Here is a 20,626-nt window from a genome sequence, read left to right as displayed (position 1 = left end):
CCCTCACCTACCACAGTAGCCTGAGGTACATCTCATATGGTCACACGACTTATCCAACTTGATGCTTTCCAAAAGCTCCAGCACATCCTCTTTCTTAAAATCTACATGCTCAAACTTTTCAGTCTGCTGCAAGTCCTAACCTGTTCAATATTTCCTTATAACTCAGGCCCTCCAGACCCAGCACCATCCTTGTAAATTTTCTCCTTTTTTTTACTTTTAGACTTTTTTTTTGCCTTCCATTAAATATGGAGTTAATTGGAATTCTGTTCCTCATTGTGCTGTGAACTCAGAGCCAAGTGGTTAATTCTCCCAGTATCGTATTTGCTCTGCTGCCTGCTTCCATCCTGCTTGACATTGAGATATTTGAACCTCAGCCAGCTACTAATGGGTGTTTATCTGTTTGTTTATAGGTTTCTATGGCAGACCATGGTCCATGGAACAACGGATGGTGCTCTTTAAATGGTAATGTAGATCTAACCCAGGGTGTAGTTGTGATTCCGTTTGAAAACAAATCGAAAAGGTTTGAGGAAATGGTCACATTTCAGGACCAACTCGCCACTTGAATGTTTGGCATCTGCAGGTGCTATTTAATCTCTTCTTATTTTGGAACCCTGTTGTTGTAACCTAATAGGTACAGGACAGCAGAGCACCTTAAAACTGAGCTAAAAGGCAGTGCATTCTTAAATAGACATTCATTTATTGTGGTGACATAAGATGCTGGAGTCTGGAAAAATGCACAAAAATCTGGAGGAGTTCGGCAGGTCGGGCAGCATCTGTGGATGTAATGCTGAGGATTTATAAGACATTGGTCAGACCCCATTGGAGCATTGTGGGCCCTGTATCGAAAAGGATGTGGAGAGGGTCACAGGATGGTCCTGGGAATGAAAAGATTAATGTATAAGGAGTGCTTGTGGCTCTGGGCCAGTACACACTGGAGCTTAGAAGAATGAGGGCAGATCTCATTGATTGGATCTGGATAGCCAAGTGGCCTAATTCTGCTCCCATATTTTATCGTCTTATAAGAGACATAGATGGAAACCTACTGAATATTGAAAGACCTAGAGTGGACATGGAGAGGATGTTCCCATTAGTTGGAGAGTCTTGGACCAGAGGGCACAGCCTGAGAATAGAGGGACGTTCCTTTAGAATGGAGATGAGGAGGGTGAGAATTATTTTAGCCAAAGACTGGTGAATTTGTGGAATGCTTGGCCACAAACTTTGATGGAGGCCAACTCAGTGGGTATATTTAAAGTGGAAGTTGATATATTCCTGATTGGTTGGGGCATCAAGGGATAAGGTGAAACGGCAGGTGAATGGGGTTGAATGGGATCCAGGACAAGCCATGATGAAATGGCAGAGTGGACTCAATGGGCTGAATGGCCTAATTCTGCTCCTATGTCTTATGGTCTTATGGATGGCATGGGTTAGAGACAGAGAAAAGCTTTCTCTATGCTCTCCCATTGCGCATTCCCAGGGCAGGGAGAGCATGGGTTAGACACAGAGAGAAGTTCGCTGTACACTGTCCCATTGCATAATCCCAAAGCAAGGAGAGCATGGGGTAGACACAGAGAAAAGTTTGCTCTACACTGTCCCATTGCATAATCCCAAAGAAGGGAGAGCATGGTTAGACACAGAGCAAAGAGCTTCCTATACACTGTCCCATCATACACACCCAGGGCAGTTACAGCAATGGATAGATTCAGACTGAAGCTCTCTCTACACTGTCCCATCACACATTCCCAGGGCAGGGACAGTACAGGTTAGATACAGAGTAAATCTCCCTCTACAGATCTCATCACGCACTCCCAAGGCAGGGACAGCATGAGTTAAATACAGAGTACAACTCTCTGTATACTTTCTCTTATTACTGGTTATTTTGCTGTTTCTGACTGACCTCCAGGAACTCATCAGCTCAAATTATGCCGCCTTTTCCCTATCCTGTACTAAATTCCCCTTCATTCATTGCTGCTGTGCTTGCAAAACTGTGTAGAGGTAGCTTGCTGGCTTCCATCCTGCTTAGGTTTAATGCCAAGATATTTCTAATTCCATTCTTCCCACAGTGCTATTTCTGTAATTTCCATCAGCTTTCCAATATCTGTGCACTCCTTGGATCCTAAACCTCTTCAGTGTGTTATTCTTCAATATTCCACTACTTTGATGTTCCATGTCTGCTCTGGGCCCTTATCCATGAAGAGGGTCCAGAGGAGGTTCATGAGAGTGTTTCCAGGAATGAAAGAGTTAACTTATGAGGAGTGTTTGATAACTCTGGCCCTGTACTCACTGGAGTTTAGAAAACTGAGGGGTCACAGGTTAGATACAGAGTAAATCTCTCCCTACACTCTTCTGAATTTGAAGCTTATCGAATATTGAAAAGCTTTGGTAGAGTGGATGTGGAAACGATGTTTCTTATAGTGGGGGCATATAGGACCAGAATACAAGGATGTCCCTTTAGATCAGAGCTGAGGGGGAATTGCTTTGGCCAGAGAGTGGTGAATCTGTGGAACTCATTGCCACAGATGGCTGTGCAGGCCAAGAGTTTAGAGCGGCAGTTGACAGGTTCTTTATTAGTCAGGGTGTCAAAGCTTACTGGAAGAAGGCAGAAGAATGGGTTTGAGACAGATAGTAAATCAGCCATGATGCAGGTTTAATGGGACGAATGGCCTAATTCTGCTCCTATGTCTTATGGTCATCCCTATCTAAAACTTGCCTCCTGTATTCTGCACCTTGAAAAACTTCTCTAAAAACCTACCTCTTTCACCAGGCCTGATATCTTTGTAAATTAGTTGATATAAATCTTTATTTGATGATTGTTCCCATGAGTTTGAATTCTGGTTGCCCCATTATTGGCAGGCACTGAGGAGGGGGCAGAAGAGGTTTATCAGGATGTTGCCTGTATTAGAGGATATGTAGTATAAGGAGAGATTGTAACAGTGAGACTTTATAAGGCATTGATCAGACAACATTTGGAGTATTGTAAACGATTTTGAGCCCCTTATCTAAGAAAGATTTGCTGGCATTATTGAGGATTCAGAGGAGGTTTACAAGAAAGATCCCAAGGATAAAAGGGTTAACATATGAGGAGCATTTCAAAATTTAAAGTAAATATTTATATATATGTATTTATGTCACCATATATCAGAATCAGGTTTATTATCACTGGCATGCCACATGAAATTTGTTAACTTGTTATACATCCTGGGATTCATTTTCTTGAGGCATACTCAATAAATCCATAATAGAATAATAACCATAATAGAACCAATGAAAGATTGCACCAATTGGGTTAAACCAGTGTGCAAAAGACAACTAACTGTACAAATGCAAAAATAAATAATAATAATAATAATAAAAAATAAATAAGCAAGCAATAAATATTGAGGATATGAGATGAAGAATACTTGAAAATGAGTCCATAGGTTGTGGGAACATTTTATTGATGGAGTAAGTGAAATTGTGTAAAGTTATCCCCTTTGGTTCAGGAGCCTCATAGTTGATGGGTAATAACTGTGCCTGAATCTGGTGGTATGAGTCCTGAGGCTCCTGTATCTTCATCCTGTCCAGGCCTGTACTTACAAACTTCAGAAGAATGAGGGGGATCTCATTGAAACTTACTGAATATTAAAAGGCTTAGGAAGAGTGGACACGGAGGTGTTTCTAATAGTGAGAAAGTCTAGGACCAGAGAACTGATTCTCAGAATAGATGGATGTTCTTTTCAAACAGAGATGAGGGAAAAATTCTTTAAACAGAGGGTGGTGAATCTTTGGAATTAATTACTACAGTCAGCTGTGCTAGCCTAGTCATTAGGTATATTTAAAGTGGAGGATGATAGGTTCTTGATTCATCAGGGCATCAAAGATTACAGGGAGAAGACAGGAGAATGGAGTTGAGAGGGAAAATAAATCGGGTATTATCAAATTATCAAAGATCTTTTAAGAGACTCTTAGAGAGGTACATGGAGCTTAGAAATATAGGGGACTATCCAGTAGGGAAATTCTAGGCAGTTTCTAGAGTAGGTTACATGGTCGGCACAACATTGTGGCCCAAAGGGTCTGTAATGTGCTGTAGATTTTCTATGTTTCTATAAATGGCAGAACAGATATAATGGTTGAATGGCTTAATTCTGTTTCTGTGTCTTATGGTGATAATAAACTTGGTTCTGATTCTGGAGCAGTGGAGGCTGAGGGAAAATCTGATAGAAGTTTATAAGATTGTGGAAGTCTTAGATAGGGTAGACAGAATCTCTTCTTCAGGATTGAAATGTCTAATACTAGAGGATATGTATTTAATGCAGAGGTTCCCAACTTGGGCTCCACAAACCCCTCAGTTCATGGTAGTGGTCCATGTCATTAAAAAAAGGTTGAGGACTCCTGATTTAAGGTGAGAGAGGTAAGTTCAAAGGAGATTTTTTTTCCACACAGAGAGTGGTGGGCGCCTGGAATGTGCTGCCAAAGGTGGTGGTGGAGGCAGATATGACAGAGGTGAATATCTGGTTTTTAGGTAGGCACAATAATGTGCAGACGGTGGAGTGATATGGAGTGTAGGCAGAAAGAGTTAGTTTAGTTAAGGGTTTAATTACGAGTTTAATTAGTTTGCTATAATATTGTGGTCTGAAGGGCCTGTTTCTAAGCTATATTGTTCGATGTTTGGTATGTTTGTGAGAAAGACCTTGGGACATCTTGCTGCATAACAGCAATAACACAGATAGCTAGTGCAACACCTACAAAATGCTGGGGGATATCAGCAGGTCAGGCAGCATCTATGGAAAGGGATAAAGTGTCAATGTTTTGGGCCAAGACCCTTCATCAGACGCTGACTGACCTGCTGAGTTCCTCCACCGTTTTGTGTGTAATGCTCTGGATTTGCAACATCTGCAGAACTTCTTGTGTTTCTGAATCAGTAATGTTGGTTCTGGGAGGAGGGTTCCAGTAGGAACAACTGTGCCATGTCCCATCGACTTCTTTGTTTGAACCCTGCTCTGTTTGTGGATTCTACATGTTGCCTTCTGATGCTGTGAAGCCATCAGACAAAAATGCAATAATAAATAACAGCGGGTCCCAGCAGAGTCCTACTGATTGTACCATAAGCAAAATCCCAAGGAGCGGGGAGGGCATGGAGTGCTCAGCACTTTAACGAACAATTAAAATAAAAGAACAGATCTAAAACCAACCACAGAAAATTGGTTCTGAAGGAAGGTTGAATGCCTGAGTAGATAAACGCTGCCTCGAGCACAAGCTTTAACATACATTTCCAAACAAGCCTTCCTGGTAATTATATCTCCTGGCAGATCAGAATGATTGGTGGGAGCTATGACCTACTTCTGAAAATGGAGCTAAGCCCTCAGTCTGAGTGATGACGATTTCATTCTGTGTACAGGCAATGCTTCAGTTGTCAGTTATAGTACTTAATTTTACATGGTGTGCTGTTGTGCTCTTTGAGACGAGCAGATAAGGAGCACTCTTGGGCACAGGTCGTATGGCATAGACCAGGGTAAAGCCTCACCTACACTGTCCCATAACGCGCCTACTCCCACGGGGAACAAGTTATTTAGAGTAAATCTCCCTCTGCACTGTCCTATGACACACATTCACAGCACACAAGAAGAACAGGCTAAATACAGAGTAAAGCCCCACGTGCCCAGACCCAAGACATACACTCCCAGGGCAGGGGCAGCACAGGCTTTACCAACTAAATCTCTACACTATCCTATCACAATTCCTAAAAACACACAAAACATGGGTTAGACGCAGGTTTGATACAGAGTAAAGCCTGTGGAATGTCGAATTGTCAGGTGAATGATTAGATTTTGTTGTACTGCAGATCATGGACATTTTTGGGGGCCTTCGTATTGCTTGTTTGGTGGGTGGAGAGTGCTGATGCTTTTTTGCTGGAATAATTAGGGGGGAGGGAGAGGGTTGTTGTTCTGCTGCTTGTGCATAGGAGGGGGGAGTAGGGGGCTTTGGGATTTTAACATTTTTAACAGTCACTCTTTGGGGCACTCATATGTTTTCATGGATGTCTGTGTAGAACAAGAATTTCAGGTTGCATATTGTATACATTCTCTGATATTAAAGGGAACTGTTGAACTATTCGGCCTACCTGGATAAGCACTATGGTCACCTAGTTCGGCTGATAGGCCTGTACCCATGTTGCATTGCTGCTTGACTCTATAGCCACTCTCTGTGTAAGGTGACCTATCCCTTACATCCCCTGTAAGAAGCAAATTGTATTTTTTTGACCTGTACTTCAGGTCAAGATGGCATCTGCCTACAACACTCCTTTGGTCAACATCTTCTGGATAAATCATGAAACCACATATTTCATTTCTTTTATGTCTTTTACATTTGTCTTTCACCTTGAATGTGATTCTGGAACAGTTGGAGCCTCTGAGTTGATTCCGGGAGGTAGAGGCAGTGTGCAGGAACCTCCTGGCAAGAAGGCTGCAAGCCGATGTTTGACTCCATTTTGCCGATTAAAGCTTCTATTGTTCGCCATGCCTTTTTATCACTGCTGAGATCGCTCTGCTAGGGAGAGTGGACACTGCCTTTTTGTTGCTGGTGAGATTACTTTTCTACGGAGAGGGAGAATGATGCCCAGCTTTTCTGTGTTTTAGATGTGGACTTGGACTGTCCTTTTTTATCGGTCTTGTGATTCTTTGGATTTCTGTATTTTTCACCTGATCTTTCTCACTTTTTTGTATGTGGGGAGGGGGATCTAGAGGTCGATATATCTATTCCATTTTTGTTCATTTTTTTGTGCAGATCGGAGGAATTTGGTTGGTTGATGAGTCTGCTGCTGTTCTGTTCTTTTTTGGTTTTATGACTATCTGGAGAAAAAGTATTCTCAGAATTGTTTACTTTGATAATAAATGAGCCTTGAACCTTGAATCGAGGTGGCAGGGCCCAGGTCTGAGAGTGAGGAATGATCTGAGGATTGGATGATTGAGAAGGTCAGGGTGTCAGGGCTGGAGGTGAGGGATGAACTGGTTCAGCTTGCTGTCCCATGAGGTTTACTCGTTTTTGTGCTGAACTGAGGCTGTGGCCTGCAACTAACAGGCTCCTGAATCGGCTGTGACTGGCTTTGTGTCCGTGGAGTCACTTTTGTGAACTTCAGTTCTGAATGTTATTTGCTTACTGTTATTTTTCACACAATTTGTTTTCATCCCTTCATATTGGGTGTTTTACGGTCTTTTTTTTCAATGGGTTCTATTGGGTTTCTTTGTTTTGTTGCTGCATGTAAGGAGATGAATCTCAAGGTTGTATATAGCACACATACTTTGATAATAAATGTAGTTTGAACTTTGAATTTTGACTATCTACCCTATCTATGACTCAAATAACCTTATATATTTCTACAAGGTTACCCCTCAGCCTTTTTACGCTCCAGGGAAAACTGGTCTAACCTATCCAATCTTTCCCTAATAATGAAAGTTTTCCAATCCAGGCAACATGCTGCATTCTCTCCAGACTCTGCAAAAATTTCTGCATTGGTGCATCAGTGACAATTTTTCCCACTGAGACCCTAAGACTAATAAGTAGCTCCTGTTCACTAACATTTTAAAAATTAATTAATTTATTTGGAGATACAGATTAATGACAGTCTTTTCTGGCCCGGTTAAGCCATGCTGCCCTATTACACCCATGTGACTGATGAACCTACTAACCCGTAAGTCTTTGGTCTGTAGGAGGAAACCCAGGTTGCCCGGAGGAAATCTACATGGTCACAGGGAGAAATGATGCATTTCACCGTATGCTTCGATATTCATGTGAAAAACAAAACCATTGTTGCGGTGTTGGCCGAGTTTGGCAATTAGCTTGCAGATGTTTCAACACCAGTCAAGGTGACATCCTCAGTGCGCAGTTGTTGGTGTTTCTGTCAGGGAGTGCTCACGTTTATATAGGCCCCCTTTTGCTTACCTCAACCCTGGTTGGCTATCCTTCAGTTGACCTTTGAAATCTATTAGTTCACATTTCTTTGGCATTTAGGGATTTGTAGATGGCATCGATTTATCTGAGGATGTCACCTGGACTGGTGATGGAATGTTTGCAAGCTAATTACCAAGCTCAGAGACCACCACAAAATCAACACCTCAACCTGCACTACCAATACTCACCACCAATCCAAAAAAGCTAATCTTTACAAGTAGTCTCCTTGAGGCAGCACCTGATGTAAATACTATGCTTGTGGGGCAGGGGTGTGTCTATAATGTATTGGGTTGAGTTCAAAACCCTCTGTAGTTTCTTATGTCTCTATTTTTAAATGATCTGTTATTGGACTTGAGACATTTTACAGATGATGAAGAGATTCAAGCTTTTTGTTCTCAGAGCGGGGCTTGAATCCACTGGTATCTGAAGGGTTCATTCCCCTATTTGTGGGAGTTGTATGGATGTGAACCTCCTGCTCTCTGCTGCTAACAAGTTTATGTTGCCTTTATTCAGGATGCAGAAGTGGGGGCTAAACGTTTACATGTATGGCCCCAAGGACGACCTGAAGCACCGACTGTTATGGAGGGAGACATATTCAGTGGAAGAGTCAGGTAAGACCATAAGAGCATAAGATTTAAGAGCAGAATTAGGCCAGTTGGTCCATTGAATCTGCTCCGGCATTTCATCATGGCTGATCCATTTTCCCTCTTAGCCCCACTCTCCTGCCTTCTCCCCGTATCCCTTCATGTCCGAACTAATAAAAAAATCTATCAACCTCTACCTAAAATGTATCCAATGACTTGGCCTCCACAGCCATCTGTGGTAACAAATTCCACAGATTCACCACTTTCTGGCTAAAGTAGCTCCTTCTCATCTAAATGGACATCCCTCTGTTCTGAGGCTGTGTCCTCTGGTCTTAGACTCCTCCACGATAAGAAACATCCTCTCCACATCCACTCTATTGAGGCTTTTCAATATTCGATAGGTATCAAAGAGTTCATCTCTCATTCTTCTCCAGTCCAGGGATGGAGTTTGGACTGGGAACACTGTCAAATTCCATCTTTCCAACAGGAACCTGCTGGACTGAGGTAATTTATCCTCTGCCTCATATCCTGTAATCCCTGAGTTACAGGGAAAGGTTGAACAAGGTTAGGACTTTATTTTCTGGAGTGTAGGAGAATGAGGGGAGATTTGATAGAGGTGTACAAAGTTGTGAGGGCTATGGATAGGGTGAATGTCAGCAAGTTTTTCTCACTGAGCTTGGGTGAGATGAGAACTAGATTAAGGGTGAAAAGTCAGGAAGAAATAACAGATCGTACACCACATAAAATTATAAAGGAAGTATATTTACTAATTTCAGCTTTATCAAACAGTTATTAGGAAAAAGAAAAGGGCCCATTATAGTTAACCAGTCTCTTCCAAAACTGGGTGTTTGGGGATGTATCTCTTACCTATGCATTGGACCCATGGTCTGTGTGAAAACACCTGCTACATTTTCAAACTCACCTCAAAGAACATCTCGAGCAACTGGCTCTCTCTTTCTCTCTCAGGAGTATTGTCCTTCCTTCATGGAACCATTCATCTGCACAAAACACTTATTTCAATGGGGACTCCCCTTCTCACAGAAATCTGTGGCATCTTCCCTACTATCCCACTCTGCAAATCCTGCCAAAAGCTCCCAAACCAGACTACTGTCCTTCAGAAAACTCTTCCCCACAGCTCTTTAAAACCTTCTCTCACATCCCACAAACCTGACTGGCTGACTCTAAACTGGACAACAGGGATCCTTATCTTGGCCAAAGCCAAAACACACTTTCCTGCATGGTTTGCTGCTACTACAGAAAACTGCTAATATAAACTACCTCACAGCATACCAGTAGAAATCTTACCCAGGGCATTACACTACTAATATAAGTAGGCTAATATAAATGTAATTTACTTAGAGACACAACATGATAATTTGCTCTTTTGGCTCCATGGGCCCATGACACGAAACTACACCCATGTGACCAAAACCTAGTCCTTCACAGATAAAGCCTTCCCACCACTGAGCATATCTACACAATGCTGTTGCAGGAAAGCAACATCCATCATTAAGGACCCTCACCACACAGGCCATGCTCTTTTCTTGCTGCTGCCATCAAGAAGAAGGTACAGGAGTTTCAGGACCCACAGCACCAGGTTCAGGAGCAGTTATTACCCTTCAGCCATCAAGCTGTTGAACCAGTGGGGATAACCTTACTCAACCACACTCTCTCATTGAACTGTTCCCTCGACCTATGGGCTCGCTTTCAAGGACTCTTCATCTCATGTTCTCAATAGTTATTGCTTATTTATTTATTATTATCTTTGTTAGTCTTTTTTCCCTTTAGTACTTGCACAGTTTGTTGTCTTTTGCACATTGGTACATTTTACAAGGATGTTGCCTGGATTGGGGAGCATGCCTTATAAGAATATATTGAGTGAACTTGGCTTTTTCTCCTTGGAACGATGAAGGATGAGAGGTGACCTGATAGAGGTGTATAAGATAATGAGAGGCATTGATTGTGCAGATAGCCAGAGGCTTTTTCCCAGAGCTGAAATGGCAATCATGAGAGGGCACAGTTTTAAGGTGCTTGGAAGTAGGCACAGACGAAATGTAAGGGGTAAGTTTTTTATGCAGAGAGTGGTGAGTGCATGGAATGGGCTGCCGGTGATGGTGGTGGAGGTGGATACGATAGGGTCTTTTAAGAGACTCCTGGATAGATACAAGGAGCCTAGAAAAATAGAGGGCTATGGGTAACTCTAGGTAATTTCTACAGTAAGTACATGTTCGTTACAGCATTGTGGGCTGAAAGGCCTGTATTGTGCTGTAGTTTTTCTATGTTTCTATGTCTATCTTATTGTGTGCAGTTTTTCATAGATTTGTTTGGATTTCTTTGCATTTACTGTGAATGTCTGCAAGTAAGTGGAATTTCAGGGTAGTATATGGTGACATACATGTACTATGATATTAAATTTACTTTGAATCTTGAGCATCCCAAGGACATGCAATTGGTAGGTTCAATTACTGCTGCAAGACCATAAGATATGGGAGTAGAATTAGGCCATTTGGCCCATCGAGTCTGCTCCATCTGCATCATGGCAGATCCATTTTCCCTCTCAGCCACAATCTCCTGTCTCCTCCCCAAGTCCTGACTAATCAAGAATCTATCAACCCCTATACCCAATGACTTGGCCTCCACAGCCATCTCTGGCGATGAATTTCACAGTTTAACCGTTTGCTGGCTAAAGGAATTCCTCCTTATCTCCATTCTAAAAGGACGTCCCTCTTTTCTGAGGTTGTGTCCTCTGGTCATGGACTCTCTTATCATAGGAAACATCCTCTCCACATCTGCTTTATGGAGGCCTATAAATTACCCGTCAGTTCAGGTCATTGGTAAAATGAATCAAAAGGGAATGTAAGAATAAGTTGAGGAGTTCAGGTATTTAGGGAGAGGGAGAATGGGTCTGATGGAAGCCAACATGGACTTCTATAGAGTTTGTTATTAAATAAATAAGTAAACTGCAGTGAATATTGATACTGAAGGTGAGGGGACCAAGAAAAGATCCTGCACACAGTGAAAAACAATGCCATTGTTAGATCGGACTGTATAATTGATAGTTTCCTCATAGTTTAACTTTCTTATGCTTGTATTTTTATATAATTACCTACAGTATGGATGTCCAATTGTTCAGTGTATTTCCTGGTGGCAGTACCTCTGTTTCTTTCCAGAAGCTTCTTGGTTTCACTGACAGACAGACAGACAGACAGACAGACAGACATACTTATTGATCCTGAGGGAAATTGGGTTTTGTTACAGTCGCACCAACCAAGAACAGTGTAGAAACATAGCAATACAAAACCATAAATAATTAAATAATAATAAGTAAATTATTCCAAGTGAAAATAAGTCCAGGACCAGCCTATTGGCTCAGGGTGTCTGACACTCCGAGGGAGGAGTTGTAAAGTTTGATGGCCACAGGCAGGAATGACTTCCTATGATGCTCAGAGTTACATCTCGGTGGAATGAGTCTCTGGCTGAACGTACTCCTGTGCCTAACTAGTACATAATGGAGTGGATGGAAGACATTGTCCAAGATGGCGGGTGTCACATTACCTGAATGTGGGTTACCTGATTGGTTAATTTAAGAAACAGAATCCGAACAGAATGTTTATTACCTATGGGAATACAATAGAATTAGCAAATTGGTATAAGAGGACCAAATCATTCTGGTTCGGTCTTTGATCTTTTTGGTTCTTTTTGTCATTCTCTCTCCCTCTCACTCTCTTACTTCATCTCTGTTCTCCTCATTTCATTCTTGTAGTGCCTAATAAACAATCATAAATGACAAGTTTTCTGCCTCATTCTTGACTTCTGAAGAACCCTGGATCAAACACATCAGTATCTTGACACCATCCATACAGATCATTTCATTACTTTGGTGCATAGAGGTAGAACAAGGGCAAACAATAACAGAATGCAGAATAAATATAAATTAATCAGGGCTTCAAAGGTTATGGGGAGAAGGCAGGAGAATGGGGTTGAGAGGGATATTAAATCAGTCATGCTAGAATGGCGGAGCAGAGTCGATGGGCTGAACGACATAACTTTTTTTTTTATGTTTTATGTCCTTAAAGTGTTACAGCTACAGAGAAAGTGGAGTGCAGACAACTCACAGCTTAGCCAGAAGAGAGTGGTGGAGAGGGCCCTCGGCAGTTCAGTTGCTGGGTTAATGGGATGATATTGATAGGCTGCCAATGCACGATCCCACAGAGTTCTCACATTCAAGTTATTGTTTCTCTCTATGAGTTTATAAAGTAGTGTGTTTTTCCTTCCCCTGGCAGTAACCTCACATCCCCAGCATGTTACTATCATTTAGGTAATGAATTGTTGATCTCAACAACTATTGTGCTCTCATCTTTTTTCTTCCCTTTTGTTTACAGCCCAACTCAAAGCCTTGGTGTTGGGTGCACAGGACTGTGGAGTTGAGTTTGTGTATGCAATCTCACCAGGACAGGACATCACCTTCTCCAGCTCATGTGACCTGGCCTTGCTGAAGCAGAAACTGAGGCAGGTAGTGTGAATATTGATCTCTACTGGAAACCTGGGCCAACAGGGGTTCAGTTAACAGAGCAATTGTGCAGCAGAGCCTCCACTTCCTAAGGAGATTGAGGCAAGCAAAGCTACTCCCCTCCCCCATCTTAACTGAACTTTATAGGAGCACCTGACAAGCTGCATCTCCATCTGGTATGGGAGCAGCTGAGCATCAGACCAGAAGTCCCTACAAAGGACTGTGAGGAGAGCTGAGAGGATCATAGGGGTCTCCCTCCCATCCATTGGAACATTTATCAGCAGGGCTGTGTCATCCCACATCCTCTTTGACTTTCTACCATCAGGCAGGAGACTCTGATGCATAAAGACAAGAACAGTCAGGATGGGAAACAGTTTGCTTCCTCAGGCAATTAGGTTTCTAACTCCCTGCTGCATCACATTTGAAGTGTCACTCATTAATTTGTTCAGCATCTTACAATGTTTAATTTATGCACTTTACTTTGTTTATTTATATGTAATTCATCTGTAGACATTATCCTGAGTTATTATGTGTTATACCTGTGTTACATGAACCTCTGTGCTTTCCACCCTGGTTCAGAGAAATGTCTCATTTGACGGTGTGCATGTATATAGTTAAATGACAATAAACTTGACTTGACTTGACCATTCCCAGTTGATGAGGCCCATTTTCTGTTTCTTCTGAATCTGAATCTGAAGTTTGTTGCTTGTGGCAACAGTATAGTGTAGGACAAGTTATAACATAGTAATACAGAGTGAGTGAATCATTCCTGTCTCCCCTGGAGATCCCACCATTATAGATACCAGTCATTACCATCACTATGTACCGTGTCGTATGACTTGGGTAGTCATGGACTTTCCATGACTATGATTGTTCTTGGCAAATTTTTCTGCAGAGGTGGTTTTCCATTGCCTTCTTCTGGGCAGTATCTTTACAAAACAGGTGACCCCATCCATTAACAATACTCTTCAGAGGTTATCTGCTTGTTGTCAGTGGTGGCATAACCAGGAATTGTGACGTGCACCAACTGCTCATATGACCATCCACCACATGCTCCCATGGTTTCACAAGACCCTGATCAGGGGACTTAGCAGGTGCAACATCTTACCTAAGAGTGACCTCCAGGCCAGTGGATGGAAGGACCTTCTTTGGTAGAGATGTACTTCCACCCCACAACCCATATAGTGTAATACATAATAATAAAATGATGAAGGATCAACTTCATTTACCATATACATTCACATGTATTAGGAATTTACTGTAGTGTGTTGGTCAGGGTGCAACATGCAACAAAACACAAAATTCAACATTTATAAAGAATTATGTGTAGAAGTTTTGGATTTAAAAAGCTGGATATGGAAAAACATACAGAAGTAAATAAATATCAGCATGTATTTACAATGTAACAGTATTATAAAGTGCAATGCAGTATTGCAGGTGGTGGTGGTGGGTTAATGGATAGAGGGGGCTGGGGAGGAGAAACTAGAATGGTTGATCAGGTTATCTGCCTTGGGAAAGAAACTTAAAATGGCGTAAAGGTTTGTTTTAATAGCACTATATCACTTTCTATAAGGGAGTTTTTGGAAATATTACTATAAGTTACAATAAGAACTATGTAAAAAAAATAAATGAATGGTGCGTGCTTTTGCTTATAGTCATGTCTCCAAGCTCCATTCTAGAGAGCACACAAAGATATGGTGCAGTAATCTCTCCATTGTACCATAGGAAAAGCCTCATGCACATCCAGTTTGGCAATCCACTCTGTGCTCAGCCTAAGTGCACAAGTGAGGTGCCCAAAACAACAGATAGCACTTATTTATTTATTTAGAGATACAGCACAGAGCTGGCCCTTCTGGTCCAATGAGACACACTGCCCAGCAACCCACCTACTTTTAGAACCCATTTAGACTGGAGATGAGGAGGAATTTCTTCAGCCAGAGGGTGGTGAATTTGTGGAATTCAATGCCATGGACAGCTATGGAGGCCAAGCCACTGGATATATTTAAGGTAGAGGTTGATAGATCGTTGAATGATCAGGCCACGAAGGGTTATGGCCTGAAGGCAGGAGAGTGGGGCTGAGAGAAAAATGGAGCAGATTCGATGGACCAAATGGCCTAATTCTGATCTTATGGTCTATATAACAATAAGGCACCAATTTAACCCTTGCCTTACCACAGGACAATTTACAATGACCAATTAACCTACTAACTTGTATGACTCTGGACAGTAGGAGGAAAGCCACACATTCAAGTGAAGAACATACAAACTTCCTTACAAAGGACACCAGAATTGAACTCCGAGCTCCAATGTTCCGAGCTGTAATTGCATTGCGCTAACCACTATATTATCATTGCACTCCATGTTTAAAAGATTCATTTAGACCCCCAGTTGTATGGAAATATTACCAGCATTGGGTCTCCCATCACTGGTCTCCTGCTGACTTCTCAAACAATATTTTGCTCTACCACAGGTCAAGGGGTTTGGCTGCATGGCCTTTGCCATCCTGTTCGACGACATCGACCATACCATGTGCCCCACCGACAAAGAGGCCTTCAGCTCATTCGCCCATGCTCAGATCTCGGTGTCCAATGAGATCTACCAGTACTTGGGAGAGCCTCCGGTCTTCTTGTTCTGTCCTACTGGTAGGTTAGAATTGTGCATTTAGTAAAATCATTGACAGTTCTCTCAGGTGATTGCAACTCTTAATTCCTCTCACCATTCAAAGATAAGATGGCCTTTTAAATTGTTTTATAAGAATTACAATTTATTGATAGAGCACTTTTCATACAGATGATGTAGTTCAAAGTAATTTACAATAGGGTAAAGTGCAAACAGGAAAATAAAAGACAAACATGATACGAATGAAAAGCAAGGTTAAATAAATAGGTTTTGAGCTGGTGTTTAGAAGTGTCAACCAGATTACATCCTTTATTATGATCACATGTAGCATGGTAGAGTGAAAAACTCTGTTTCAATGCTGTCCATACAGGTTATTTCATTACAACAGTTCAAAGTTCAAAGTAAGTTTATTGTCAAAGTATATATATGTCAGCACGTACAACCCTGAAGGTCATTTTCTTGTGGAGGTACTCAACAAATCTATAAAATAATAACCATAACAGAATCAGTGAGAAACCTCTCAACTAAGGTGTTCAACCAGAGCACAGCCGACAACAAACAGTGCAGATACAAAAGAAGAAATAATAACAATAAATAAATAAACAAAAAATATTGAGAACATGAGATGAAGAGTCCTTGAAAGTGAGTCTTTTGTTGTGGGAATATTTCAATGATGGGGCAAGTGAAGTTGAGTGAAGTTATCCCCTTTGGTTCAAGAGCCCATTGGTTGAGGGGTAATAATGCTTCCTCAAGTTCATCAAGGTAGAAAAAAGTAAAATAAGAACAGAATGTAGAATAAAGTGTACAGTTACAGAGACAATGCATTGCAGGTAGACAATAAGATGCAAAGCCATTAACGAGATGGACAGTGAAGTCAAAGCTCCATCTTACCATATTAGGGGACCATTCTGTAGTCTGATAACAATGGGATAGAAGCTGTCCTTGAGCCTGGTGGTACGTGCTTTCAGGCTTTTGTATCTTATGCCCTGTGAGGGGGAAGAAGAAAGAATTTCTTGGTGGATGAGATCTTTGAGTGTGCCAGCTGCTTTACCAAGGCCGGCATCAGAATCAGGTTTATTATCACTGACATATGTTGTGAAATTTGTTATTGTAATAGGTTAGTAGGTAAAAAGTAGACAGGTTGCGAGGCTTCCTCAAATTCATACAGTGCATTAACTGTCAGAGACTTTTGATAAATGGGGACATCTCTTCGGGCATCTCATTGATACCTGTTCTAGTGCTCAGTGCCGGGGTCAGCTGGGTGGCATTACAGACCTCTCACAGTGATGGCCTATTTAGGTGGGAGTAAAATAGAGGGACAATCCTTCCACATAAATGAAAAACATACTGAAAAATTGTCGTGCGGTATAAAGATTAACAGAAGTGACTATGGTCTGATTGTGAATTCTGGATCACACTCTTCCATCTCTTCCCCTTTTCTCTGGGGTTGTTGTATGTATTTCATGCTCTGGTTGACAGATAGCTCTGAACAGATTCAGATTCAGCTTCAGATTTATTTATCATATGTGCTTTGAAACATGCAGTTAATTGTGTCGTTTGCATTAACAGTCTACGCACTTGGTGTGCCAGAAAGTGTTGCCATACATTCCAGCACCAACAATATTTAGCAGAACAACAGAACAAGCAAAATGACAGCAAAGCAAACCCCTAACAAACCCCTCTCTCTTGTGTGCACACACGCACGTGCACACACACAATGCCAGGACAGGCTGCACCCGAGTCTCCAGTCCTTGGCCCTGTTCTCTCAGACTCCCAGCAGCACTCAATATTGTTGCTTTGGTAACAGCTTTTAGTGCAGTTAAAATGGAAAAAGTAACCTTTGTAAGCAAACCTCTCACTGGTTTTCTCTGTTGTTTGGATGTTTTTCAGAGTATTGTGGTTCCTTGTGCTATCCAAGTCTCAAGATGTCCAACTATCTGAAAATCATAGGAGACAACCTCCACCCTGGCATTGGGGTCATCTGGACAGGTGAGGGCTGGAGTGTCTACAGCTGGTTGAGTGCTTCACTGCTCTGTGTGCTTATCCATTCACTGGGCAGAGACATTTCTATCAACGCCCCTGCTTATTGCTCTTGAATTAAAGGCTTGTTAGGCTCCTCCACCTCCAATCTTTGCAAATGTCAACATAAAGGCAAGGGAAGGGATCTGGGAATGTAGAACATAGAGATTTGGGAATATAGCTCTATAATTTCTTGAAAGTGGCGTCACAGGTAGACACAGTTGTAAAGAGAGCTTTTGGCACATAATCAGAGATTATAAATCTTCATAAATCAGAGCACTGAGTACAGGAGCTGTATAAGACAATGATGAAGCCTAATTTGGAGTATTGTGTGCAGTTCTGCTCACCTACCTACAAGAATGGTATCAATACGATTTACAAGGATGCTGCCAAGACTTCAGCACCTGAATTATAAGGAAAGATTGAATAGGTTGGGGCTTTATTCAGTGGAACATAGAAGAATGAGGGGAGATTTGACAGAGGTATACAAAGTTATGAGGGGTATAGATGGGGTAAATGCAAGCTGTTTTTTTTCTACTGAGGTTGTGTAAGACTAGAACTGGAGGTTATACGTGAAAGGTGTAAGATGAAATATTTAAGGAGCACTTCTTCACTCAGAGAGTGATGTGAGTGTGGAATCGAACCTGCATTCACCAGTGGAAGTGGTGGATTCAGGTTCGATTCCAAAATTTAAGAGAAGTTTGATTAAGTGAATGAATGGGAGGGCTATGGTCCAGGTACAGGTTGATAGGACTAGGCAGCATAACAGTTCGACATGGACAAGATGGTCGGAAGGGCTTGTTTTTGTTCTGTAGTGCTGTATGACTCTAAAGAGAGGAAATTCCATCCCTTAGCAGGGCATTAGCACTCAGGTGGATTTTTGCAAGAAACCTCCCCTCCCTCCACCTTCTCATTTTGGACTTTGCCCCTTCTTTTCCAAGGGTCTCAGTCTGAACCATTGACAGTTTGTCCCCCTCCACAGATGTCTGACCTGCTGAGTTTCTCCAGCATTTTGTGTGTGTTGCTCATAGTTTCCAGCATCTGCAAAATCTCGAGTTAATTATAAGCAGTATTTACTTCTGTGTATTTTAGGCAGCACAGTTATCTCCAAGGAGATCTCTGCTGAATCGGTGTCGGAGGTTGAAGAAGTCATTAAACGTCGACCGCTGATCTGGGACAACCTTCATGCCAACGACTACGCCCAGCGTCGGGTGTTCCTGGGACCGTACAAAGGACGCCCCTCCAGCCTGGTCTCCAAGCTGCAAGGCATCTTGCTCAATCCCAACTGTGAACTGGAGGCCAATTACATACCTATCCACACGCTGGGCACCTGGTATAAGTGCGGCCTGCGGGCAGAAGGCTCCAGTGAGTCGGGTAGGTGGCATGGGCTCCTCGGGTTGTAGAGGGAAGGCAAGGTTGGGTTACAATGAGGGGCTGGTGTTGTGTTATCATTGACAGGTACACTGAGGTACAGTGAAAAACTTTGCTATCCATACAGATCATTGCTAAAGCATTAGTACATTGAGGTAGTACAAAGGAAAAGAAATAACAAAATGTAAAATAAAATGAATGGGTCAGACATGTCATTGGGTTTAACCTGACCGCTTTGGCCTTCATGGAGCTGCTGTAGGATGGTGAGGAATTTCAGGGGACAGCCGAGCTTTGACAGAATCTTCCAGAAACTATCGCGGCTGACTAAATCAAAGGTCTTGGTCAGGTCAATAAACACCACAAACAGTCCCGTGTCCTGTTTGCGACTCTTCTCCTGTATCTGGCTCAGTTACAAAGAGACAGTTACAGTGCCACACAGGTCACTTGGGACTGAACATTTCTCCCAGTAGAGTGTGAACAGGTTTGTGAGTTTGCTCAGGAGAATGTCTCCATCCATTTTATACACTTCTGCTGGGATCCCATCAATGCCTGGGGCTTTATGGCATTTCTTGTTGGAATTAGCAGCTTTGATCCCATCCAGACTCATCAAGTTTAAGCCCGACCTCATGCTGGGGGATCATTTCAATGGATGCTTCATTATCCCTGAAAAGGCTCTCGTAGTGCTCTGTACATCGCCTCATGATGGCTTCCTTGTCTGTCAGCTGGCTGGAGCCGTGAGGAGAGGCTTGAGTCTGACAAGTTGGACCATGCACTATGCGTAACGATTCATAGAAGGCTTGAGTGTTGCCGGTTTCTGTATAGTGCTGTGTTCTTTCTGCTAGGGCAGTCCACCAGTTGTTTGGCATCAGTCTCAGTTTGACTTGGAGGTGCTGCATGCAGCTCTATTCTGCCATGGCTGCTTAGTCATCGGATCAAGACAACACCACTTGATGGAAGGAGTGTTTCTTCTGCAGCAGGTTCCCAATTTCAACGCTGTTTTCATCAAATCAGTCTTTGCCACTACATGTGGATGACTGTGCTCTTCTCACACTTGCACAGGATACGCTACAGGCTGCAGTCGCTCAGTTCACCATTGTTGCAAGGGCTTTCGAGATAACAGTCAATCTGAGGAAAACAGTGATCCTCCATCAGAAAGCTCTTCGTGGCCTTTACAACCCTCCTCGGACCACCATTGACGACCACCCTCTTACCACGGTTGAGCAGTTCATCTATCTGGGCAGCGTCATCTTCAACAAAGCTATGGTAGTAAGGGGCATTGATAATTGACTTGCCAGAGCCAGCAGTGCCTTTGGGCACCCCCAAAACCACGTGTGAAAGAACCACCAGCTGTGTCTGTGCACAAAATCCAGTTGTACAGGGCTGCTGCTGTTGTCACAACACTGTTAGAGGGCTCTGAAGCCTGGGTCTTTTATTGCAAGCAAATCCGGTTGCTCGAGTGCTTCCATCAGTGCTATCTCTGCTCCATCATGGATATCAGCTGGAAGAACTGTGTCGCCAACAATGAGGTCCTGGAAAAGGCTCAGCTTTTAAGCATTGAAGCCACTTTGCTGCTCCGGTAGCTCCACTGTTCAGGCCACGT

General features: G+C 42.5%; 1 protein-coding gene across 6 annotated transcripts in view; it reads left to right on the top strand.

Moving 5' to 3' along the window:
• Positions 1–20,626, top strand: part of si:dkey-183c6.8 (protein O-GlcNAcase) — a 96,265-nt gene that overhangs the window by 25,997 nt on the left and 49,642 nt on the right. For all 6 annotated transcript variants that reach the window (XM_059965761.1, XM_059965765.1, XM_059965764.1 and 3 more), the window contains 6 exons: positions 411–462; positions 8,437–8,534; positions 12,890–13,020; positions 15,488–15,659; positions 17,527–17,625; positions 18,748–19,029. In XM_059965761.1, the coding sequence (XP_059821744.1) occupies positions 411–462; positions 8,437–8,534; positions 12,890–13,020; positions 15,488–15,659; positions 17,527–17,625; positions 18,748–19,029 (834 nt within the window). The remainder of the gene's footprint in view (positions 1–410; positions 463–8,436; positions 8,535–12,889; positions 13,021–15,487; positions 15,660–17,526; positions 17,626–18,747; positions 19,030–20,626) is intronic.

The sequence above is a fragment of the Hypanus sabinus genome, chromosome 3 (genome assembly GCF_030144855.1).
Source record: "Hypanus sabinus isolate sHypSab1 chromosome 3, sHypSab1.hap1, whole genome shotgun sequence".
Classification (NCBI taxonomy): domain Eukaryota; kingdom Metazoa; phylum Chordata; class Chondrichthyes; order Myliobatiformes; family Dasyatidae; genus Hypanus; species Hypanus sabinus.
The sequence above is the reverse complement of the archived record's forward strand: the minus strand, read 5'-3'. Positions and strand labels throughout refer to the sequence as shown.